Source organism: Choloepus didactylus, chromosome 4 (genome assembly GCF_015220235.1).
Source record: "Choloepus didactylus isolate mChoDid1 chromosome 4, mChoDid1.pri, whole genome shotgun sequence".
Lineage (NCBI taxonomy): Eukaryota > Metazoa > Chordata > Mammalia > Pilosa > Megalonychidae > Choloepus > Choloepus didactylus.
The window spans coordinates 155258990-155269383 of NC_051310.1; the positions used below are offsets into that span (position 1 = coordinate 155258990).

The 10394-nt window shown below is 41.6% G+C and overlaps 1 protein-coding gene across 1 annotated transcript; it reads right to left on the reverse strand.

The window, feature by feature from the left end:
- Window positions 1-7328: 7328 nt before the first annotated feature.
- Window positions 7329-8285, reverse strand: LOC119532264 (olfactory receptor 10G2-like). The gene has a single exon (XM_037834509.1). The coding sequence runs from the start codon at window positions 8283-8285 to the stop codon at window positions 7329-7331; it is 957 nt and encodes a 318-aa protein (XP_037690437.1).
- Window positions 8286-10394: the final 2109 nt, after the last annotated feature.

Consider the following 10394-nt stretch of genomic DNA (forward strand, 5'->3'; position numbering starts at 1 on the left):
CCAGATCTATGGCCAGCTGATCTTTGATAAGGTCCCCAAAGCCACTGAACTGGGACATAACAGTCTTTTCAACAAATGGGGCTGGGAGAGTTGGATAGCCATATCCAAAAGAATGAAAGAGGACCCCTACCTCACCCCCTACACAAAAATTAACTCAAAGTGAATCAAAGATCTCAATATCAAAGACAGTACCATAAAACCCCTAGAAGATAATGTAGGGAAACATCTTCAAGACCTTGTATTAGGTGGCCACTTCCTAGACTTTACATCCAAAGCACAAGCAACAAAAGAAGAAATAGATAAATGGGAACTCCTCAAGCTTAGTAGTTTCTGTACCTCAAAGGAATTTGTCAAAAAGGTGAAGAGGCAGCCAACTCAATGGGAAAAATTTTTGGAAACCATGTATCTGACAAAAGACTGATATCTTGCATATATAAAGAAATCCTACAACTGAATGACAATAGTACAGATAGCTCAATTATAAAATTGGCAAAAGATATGAAAAGACAATTCTCTGAAGAGGAAATACAAATGGCCAAGAAGCACTCGAAAAAATGTTTAGCTTCACTAGCTATTAGAGAGATGCAAATTAAGATCAAATGAGCTACCATCTCACACTAATTAGAATGGCTGCCATTAAACAAACAGGAAACAACAAATGCTGGAGAAGATGTGGAGAAATTGGAACTCTTATTCATTGTTGCTGGGACTGTATAATGGTTCAGCCACTCTGGAAGTCAGTCTGGCAGTTCCTTAGAAAACTAGATATAGAGTTACCTTTGGATCCAGCGATTGCACTTCTTGGTATATACCCGAAAGATCTGAAAGCAGTCATATGAACGGATATCTGCACGCCAATGTTCATAGCAGCATTATTCACAATTGCCAAGAGATGGAAACAACCCAAATGTCCTTCAAAAGATGAGTGGATAAATAAGATGTGATATATACAAACGATGGAATACTACGTGGCTGTAAGAAGCAATGATGTTGTGAAACATGTGACAACATGGATGAACCTCGAAGACATAATTCTGAGTGAAATAAGCCAGGCACAAAAAGAGAAATATTATATGCTACCACTAATGTGAACTTGAAAAATGTAAAACAAATGGTTTATAATGTAGAATGTAGGGGAACTAGTGATAGAGAGCAATTAAGGAAGGGGGAATGATAACCCAATAAGAACAGATAAGCTATCGTGGGTAAATTTAATGTTCTGTGAATGCCCAGGAATGACTATGGTCTGTTAATTTCTGATGGGTATGGTAGGAACAAGTTCACAGAAATGTTGCTGTATTAGGTTATTTTCTTGGTGTAGAGGAGGAACATGTTGGAAGTAAAGTAGTTATCTTAGGTTAGTTGTCTTTTTCTTACTCCCTTGTTATGGTTTGTTTGAAAATCTTTTTATTTTAGGTTTTTAAAAAATTTTTTTGATGTGGCTGATTTAAAAAAAAAGAGTTAATCAAAAAAAAAATGAAAAAAATATGAAGGGCCCCCTTGAGGAGTTGGTGGAGAATGCAGGGGTGTTGGGCTTCCCCACCTCGATGGTTGCTGATGTGCTCACATAGGGGACTAGTGGTTTGATGGGCTGAGCCCCCTGCCACAGGACTTGCCCATGGGAAGACTGTTGCTGCAAAGGAGAGGCTAGGCCTCCCTATAATTGCGCCTAAGAATCTCCTCCTGAATGCCTCTTTGTGGCTCAGATGTGGCCCTCTCTCTCTAGCTACGCCAACTTGGCAGGTGAAATCACTGCCCTCCCCACTATGTGGGATCTGACACCCAGGGGAGTGAATCTCCCTGGCAACGTGGAATGTGACTCCCGGGGAGGAATGTAGACCCAACATCGTGGGACGGAGAACATCTTCTTGATCAAAAGGGGATGTGAAAGGAAATGAAATAAGCTTCAGTGGCAGAGAGATTCCAAAAGGAGCCAAGAGGTCACTCTGGTGGGCACTCTTACGTACAATATAGACAACCCTTTTTAGGTTCTAATGAATTGGAATAGCTAGCAGTAAATACCTGAAACTATCAAACTACAACCCAGCACCCGTGAATCTTGAAGATGATTGTATAAAAATGTAGCTTATGAGGGGTGACAATGTGATTGGGGAAGCCAAATGGACCACATTCCCCTTTGTCTAGTTTATGGATGGATGAGTAGAAAAATGGGAGGCACCCAGTGTTCTTTTTAACTTTAATTGTTCTTTGTCACTTTAAAAATTTTTATTCTTATTATTTTTGCGTGTGTGGTAATGGAAATGTCAAAAATTAATTTTAGTGGTGAACGCACAACTATATAATGGTACTGTAAACAACTGAATTTATGCTTTGTTTTATATGACTGCATGGTATGTGAATATATCTCAATAAAAATGATTTAAAAAAAAAGTAAAAGGGGATACAGTAGAGAAGACTTTACAGGGACCAAAAACTCACCTTCAAGTCATCTCAACCAGTTGGTACTGCTAGGCACTAATGTCTGCAGATACTGAGCAGAAGACAAAATGAATCCCAAGAGGCATGGAGTCGAATCAAGATAGTGCAAAATCCCTGATGAAGGTAATGGAAGTAAACCCAGTACATGCAAGAGATATGGGAAATAAAATTTATTAAAAAATAAAAGGCAGAGACATTTTGAAGAGAGCAGAGAGATGCTTAGAGAGAAAATGTCCAGAGATGTTTTGGAGACAGCTGTTGAAACCAGATGTTTGGAGTTGCTAAGACAAGAGATGAAGCCTAGAGTTTGCCCTGGAGAAGCTAAGTGAGAACCCACAGACGTTTAAGGAGAAAGTCACCAGAATCAGAAGCTGAAAGCAATGCAACCCAGGAGCAGACACCAGCCATATGCCTTCCCAACTACAAGCCTTTCCTCAGTGAAGGTATCCTCCTGTTGATGCCTTAGTTTGGACACTTTTTTGGCCTTAGTTCCATAAATTTGTAACCTAATAAATCCCGTTTGCAAAAGCCAATCCATTTCTTATATTTTGCATCCCAGTGACTTTAGCAAACTGGAACAGAAGACATTAGATTTATGACAATAACTGGCTGTGAGACAGACTAGGAAATGTTGTTCACTGTGGGGCAGCCGTGTTCTAGCCACAGCTCTCTGACTATGGAAGGAGAGGATGGATTTGGGTGGACAGTTGGCCATCTCCATCACAAGTGCCTGCTAGTAGGTATTAGGGTAAAGGAAGATGTAACAGAAACACCAATAAAACAAGCATTTTCTTCTCCAGAGACTCTAATCTAAATTATAATAAAAGCCAGCCTATGAGAGTGCTGATATAAAATTCAAAGGACTGACAGCCAAGAGGGACGCTTTGAAAAATGCACAGGAGCTGAGAGAAGAATTGCAGTTTACAGAGACATTTCTGAGATGGCCTTCGAAAGCAGACTTTTGCTCCAGAGAGGCTAAGAGAGGACAAACGCCCCAAGAGCAACTGAGAGTGACATTTTGGAGAGAAGCTGAAGCCTAGAGAGGAACGTCCTGGGAGAGAGCCATTTTGAAACCAGAACTCTGGAGCAGATGCCAGCCATGTGCCTTCCCAGCTAACAGAGGTTTTCCTGACACCACTGGCCATCCTCCAGTGAAGTTACTCCTCCAGGAAAGTAGGTAGAAAGCCAGGAACTGTGTGGACTGGACACCACAGAGCAATCTGACTTTGGGCATACTTCATACAACACTCATGAAAATGTGGAACTGCTGAGATCAGCGAAATCTGTAAGTTTTTGCAGCCAGGGGACCCGCGCCCCTCTCTGCCAGGCTCAGTTCCGTGGGAGGAGGGGCTGTCAGCTCCAGGAAGGAGAAGGGAGAACTGCAGTGGCAGCCCTTATCGGAAACTCATTCTACTGATCCAAACTCCAACCATAGATAGACTGAGAACAGACACCAGAGAATCTGAGAGCAGCCAGCCCAGCAGAGAGGAGACAGACATAGAAAAAAACAGCACGAAAAACTCCAAAATAAAAGCGGAGGATTTTTAGAGTTCTGGTGAACATAGAAAGGGGAAGGGCAGAGCTCAGGCCCTGAGGCTCATATGCAAATCCCGAAGAAAAGCTGATCTCTCTGCCCTGTGGACCTTTCCTTACTGGCCCTAATTGCTTTGTCTCTTAGCATTTCAATAACCCATTAGATCTCTGAGGAGGGCCCTTTTTTTTTTTTTTTTTTTTTTTTTAATCCTTTTTTCTTTTTCTAAAACAATTACTCTAAGAATCCCAATATAGAAAGCTTCAAAGACTTGCAATTTGGGCAGGTCAAGACAAGAGCAGAACTAAGAGAGCTCTGAGACAAAAGGCAATAATCCAGTGGCTGAGAAATTTCACTAAACACCACAACTTCCCAAGAAAAGGGGGGTGTCCGCTCCCAGCCATCATCCTGGTGGACAGGAAACGCTCCTGCCCATCGCCAGCCCCATAGCCCAGAGCTGCCCCACACAACCCAGTGTGACAGAAGTGCTTCAAATAACAGGCACACTCCACAAAACTGGGCGTGGACATTAGCCTTCCCTGCAACCTCAGCTGATTGTCCCAGAGTTGGGAAGGTGGAGCAGTGTGAATTAACAAAACCCCATTCAGCCATCATTTGAGCAGACTGGGAGCCTCCCTACACAGCCCAGCAGCCCAGAACCGCCCTGGGGGGACGGCACTCACCTGTGACATAGCACAGTCATCCCTCAACAGAGGTCCTGGGGTGCACAGCCTGGAAGAGGGGCCCACTTGCAAGTCTCAGGAGCCATACGCCAATACCAAGGACTTGTGGGTCAGTGGCAGAGACAAACTGTGGCAGGACTGAACTGAAGGATTAGACTATTGCAGCAGCTTTAAAACTCGAGGATCACCAGGGAGATTTGATTGTTAGAGCCACCCCCACTCCCTGACTGCCCAGTAACACGCCCCATATACAGGGTGGGCAACACCAACTACACACGCAAGCTTGGTACACCAATTGGACCCCACAAGACTCACTCCCCCACTCACCACAAAGGCAAAGCAGGGGAGAACTGGCTTGTGGAGAACAGGTGGCTCGTGGACGCCACCTGCTGGTTAGTTAGAGAAAGTGTACTTCACAAAGCTGTAGATCTGATAAATTAAAGATAAGGACTTCAATTGGTCTACACATCCTAAAAGAACCCTATCAAGTTCAGCAAATGCCAAGAGGTCAAAAACAACAGAAAATTATAAAGCATATGAAAAAACCAGACGATATGGATAACCCAAGCCCAAGCACCCAAATCAAAAGCTCAGAAGAGACACAGCACCTAGAGCAGCTACTCAAAGAACTAAAGATGAACAATGAGACCATAGTACAGAATACAAAGGATATCAAGAAGACCCTAGAAGAGCATAAAGAAGACATTGCAAGACTAAATAAAAAAATAGATGATGTTATGGAAATTAAAGAAACTGTTGACCAAATTAAAAAGATTCTGGACACTCATAGTACAAGACTAGAGGAAGTTGAACAACGAATCAGTGACCTGGAAGATGACAGAATGGAAAATGAAAGCATAAAAGAAAGAATGGGGAAAAAAATTGAAAAAATCGAAACGGACCTCAGGGATATGATAGATAATATAAAACGTCCTAATATAAGACTCATTGGTGTTCCAGAAAGGGAAGAAAAGGGTAAAGGTCTAGGAAGAGTATTCAAAGAAATTGTTGGGGAAAACTTCCCAAATCTTCTAAACAACATAAATACACAAATCATAAATGCTCAGCGAACTCCAAATAGAATAAATCCAAATAAACCCACTCCGAGACATATTCTGATCACACTGTCAAACACAGAAGAGAAGGAGCAAGTTCTGAAAGCAGCAAGAGAAAAGCAATTCACCACATACAAAGGAAACAGCATAAGACTAAGTAGTGACTACTCAGCAGTCACCATGGAGGCAAGAAGGCAGTGGCATGATATATTTAAAATTCTGAGTGAGAAAAATTTCCAGCCAAGAATACTTTATCCAGCAAAGCTCTCCTTCAAATTTGAGGGAGAGCTTAAATTTTTCACAGACAAACAAATGCTGAGAGAATTTGCTAACAAGAGACCTGCCCTACTGGAGATACTGAAGGGAGCCCTATAAACAGAGAAACCAAGAAAGGACAGAGAGACTTGGAGAAAGGTTCAATCCTAAAGAGATTCGGTATGGGTACAATAAAGGATATTAATAGAGAGAGGGGAAAAATATATATGACAAACATAAACCAAAGGATAAGATGGCTGATTCAAGAAATGCCCTCACGGTTATAACGTTGAATGTAAATGGATTAAACTCCCCAATTAAAAGATGTAGATTCGCAGAATGGATCAAAAAAAATGAACCATCAATATGTTGCATACAAGAGACTCATCTTAGACACAGGGACAAAAAAAAAATGCAAAGGACTATAGGATTGTAGAGAGGAGGACATAAATTCTGACTAGGAGAATCAGGGAAAACTTCTTGTAGGAATAAAGGATCTTCCTGGTACTTGAAAGAAGCCTAAAACACCAGTTTGGAGAAGGAGAAAGGGTATTTCAGATAGAAAAATAGCTTCAGCAGAGCTCAGAGGTGGGAAAGGATAGGGAATGTTTAGGATTTGGCAGGTAAATTAATAGATTTGGTGAGGAAAGGGAAACAGATATGTCTTGAAGATGAGGTATGTTGAGGTCAGATTGAGGTGAACTTTAAATTCCAGGCTAAGAAGTCTGATTATCTATACTGCAGTGGAGAGCACTGAATATTTCTAAGGAAGGGAATGAAAATGTACAGTTCTGTGTTTCAGAAAGAAAACTCTGGTAGCAGTAGAGATGAAGATGAGGATGACAAGGAGATGACTTTAGAGGTCAGAAAGACATTCCCAAGGCAGAGTGAATAGTGAATTGGTGAATTTCTACATGGAGGAGAGTGAGGAACTGGAAGGAAACACAGTTAATCCACAAAGAGATTCAAACCAAGGGCTTGGGAAATAGATTTGTCTTGTTTGCCTTGACAAGAGCAAACAATGCTGAATGTCTGAAGCCCTGGACAATAAGGAGTGAAGAGAATAGATGAAGGGGTAAGACAGTATTGTGTTTTGCCTGGAATACTCCCCCACTTGTGTGAAGAGCATTCATTCCTCATATTCAGCATTTGTGTCCAATGTGCTTTCTCCTGAGAAGCAGGTCAGAAAAGTGTAAAAATGCTCCAGCCAATTCATAGAGCTTGAATAGGACCAGGAGCTTCTTCCCAGTAGAATTATATTCAACTCAGTTTCAACCAACACCTATTTATTGAGCATTTGCCACATGCATCTGTAACTGAATGGAGTAGTATCAACAGTGATGTAGGTGGTCCCTGAGTCTGAATTTACTTATTTTCATTTGTGGCCCCTCGACCTGCCTTTATCCTCTTCAGAGCAGACTTTACTTCTTGGTTCCTCAGTGTATAGATGAGGGGGTTCAGTAAAGGAGTGACAACTGTGTAAAACACAGCCACTGCCCCATCCAGGGGACTCTTGGAGCCAGCCCGAAGGTAGATGAAAATACAGGGGACATAGTAGACTGTGACCACAGTTAGGTGGGCGCCACAGGTGGAGAAGGCCCGGCGCCGCCCATCAGCAGTGCGTATCTTCAGGATGGCATGGACTATATTGGCATAGGAGAGGAGAATTAACATGAAGCAGCTGGCGGCCACCACTCCAATGTCCACAAAGGTCACAAGCTCATTGACCATTGTGTCAGCACAGGCCAGTCTCAACACTGCAGGGATGTCACAGAAAAAATAATCCACCTGGTTGGGTCCACAGTAGGGCAGGTGGAAGGTCAAGGAGGCCTGGATGGACCCATGGATGGAGCCAGCCACCCAAGCTCCAGCCACAAGGATTGTGCATAACCTCCCATTCATGAGCACAGGGTAGCGCAAGGGCTGGCATATAGCCAGGTACCTGTCATAGGCCATCAGGGTGTAGAGGAAGCACTGGGTGCTGCCGAGGAAGTGAAAGGCATATAGCTGAGCCACACAACCAGCAAATGAGATAGCCTTGCTGGAAGAAGTGAAGTTTATAATAATGCGAGGAACGATGATGGAGGAGAGCCACATGTCCAGGAATGAGAGCACGCCCAGAAGAATGTACATGGGGCGAGCATGAAGCTTTGGATCAACCCACACTGTGAGCAGAATGAGCAAGTTCCCCAGCTCAGTCAGGATGTAAATAATGAAGAAAACTAGGAAGAGGAGGGTCTTCAGATTTGGAGGGTGAGACAAACCCAGGAGAATGAAATCTATCACCATCACGTTCAGGGATGTGTTTTTGTTCTTTCCCATATCTTTCTGGTCTGCAAAGATGAATGGTGAAGTCAGAAATGGGAAATACAGCACAGTGTAAGGTAAGAGAGTGCTTTTGTCTGATGACTAGAGACTAGCAGGTAAACAGAAGACTTCTGTAATTTAAGTAGAGAAAGCATTTGCCATCAATCATCAAGTTTTCTTGGCAAGATAAGCCCTCATAGGCTGGTTAGTTTCTGAGATGTCCTAAAATGCTCATTCAAGGGGTGATAATACATAGAAATGTTGGAAGCCAAGGAACAGGGCTGTGTCTGGAGGATAGTGCAAGCACAGGGATGATTTTATGCCCCAAAGGGGAATCACAGGAAAGTTGATTTTGGTGATATGGAGCAGGGTGGTGCAATCACTCCACAATTACTATTCCTATTATTGTCCTCTGACTTAATATCCTTGAAATGTCTCCTCCAAGGATCTACAAGAACCTTTGAGATCTGGTTCTGGCAAACCCTTACAGTCTTCGTTCCTTCAATTTCCCCAGAGCACCATGCCCTCCTTCCTTCTGGTCCTGTGTGTGTCATGATTTATCTGGTTAACATCTCTTCATTATTCAGGATTCACTTTGGCTGTCACCTCCTTTGTGAAGAACTCACCTGTCCAGGAGACAAGAGCCTAAGGGCAATTGCAGTACAGTGTTACAAGAGCTATTTGCTTAAGTGCTTATTGGTAAATGGTTTACTCCATAAAACAGATTTTTCTCACAGTAGTAGTTTTGGTATTTTTATCTATTGCTTCAAACAAAACATCTCTATACTTCTTAATATATAACAAAAAATTAGTAAGTAGTTAGTTATACAGAGATGTGAGCATTAACAGATCTAACCATTGGAATACCATAGGAAAAATTCCTTTTTATAAACACCAGTTTCAAAGTTATTTTATCTTTGTTATTTAAAAATAACTAAATAGACAAAATATTAATAATCAGTAATTATTAACAATACTGAATGTATTCTGCTCTCTAGGGCCCTTAAATGTTAATTATAGATTTTGCCCACAAAGAGAAGAACGTATTAGATTTCTATTACCTGAATTTCAGGAGGAGGAATACCTTAATATCTTTTAGGATGGATGGACAGTTCTTTCTTAGCTTAGAACAGAGAAAGATGGTAAAGTGTGTATATGATTCCAATTATGAGCCAAATCTATTTTTTATCAGTAAGAGTAGATACATGCTCTAAACACGCTTCTATCTTAGACAATGTGTTTCTAAAATTTTTTATTAAAATAAAATTTTTATAAATCAAATCATGTTATAGTTACACTAAAAAGATAATTATTTGGAGAATTTTCATGATGAATCTTTACATATAGTAAAAAATGCTCCCCAGTTTGTCATTTTTCACCAATCTGAGTTTTCCCCTGGCTGTGGTGTATAAATCTGGGTGTACTTTCCCAGGTGTCCTGATGGCAGAAGGCTCCTTCTCTCCCCCTCATCCCCCCTGAACATCCCCCTCTCCCTTCTCCCACCTTGCTGGCTGGTTCTGGGCATCCTGGCTGGCAGGATGGGACACTCATGGTAGTTATAGTGGGTGAGTCTGAGGGAGAGTTTCCTTTTCCAGTAAGAGGCAGCAGAAGTTGGTGGTTTTGATTTGGCATGGCATATTGGGGTTGCAGAAGGCAGACTGTGGGAGGTGGGTAGAGGAGAATTCCAGAAGATGGAAACTCCGTATAGGAGCAGGGAATGTCTTTGCAGAAGAACTAAATCACTCAAAGAGAAGGAGTGGTTTGAGAAAAGAAAAGTCTGGCGTCAGCCTAGAAGAAACCAAGAAATGGAAAATTACTTGAATGGTCTCCGCATAACTTATCTGTAGTGTTTTATTACAGCCCTGCTAATCTTTTGAAGCTATATCTTTGGCTATTTAGGCTTCAGCTATTGAGGACTGAAGCAAACTTAGATTAATCAATTTGGAAACCATTTTAAATACCCACCCCTTGGCTAATTTGATATATACTCTAAAATTTCCTGTTTGAATTGTATTTAGTGTTAAGACCATCTTATAAAATAGTTGGAATCTAATATCAAAAGTATGTGATTAAAGAAAATGAGAACACAGTGACATTATGATTGAATCAACATTTAAAACAGCA

Coding starts and splice junctions, on each gene's coding strand:
- LOC119532264 (XM_037834509.1), bottom strand. CDS start 8,285: ATGGGAAAGAACAAAAACACATCCCTGAACGTGATGGTGATAGATTTC.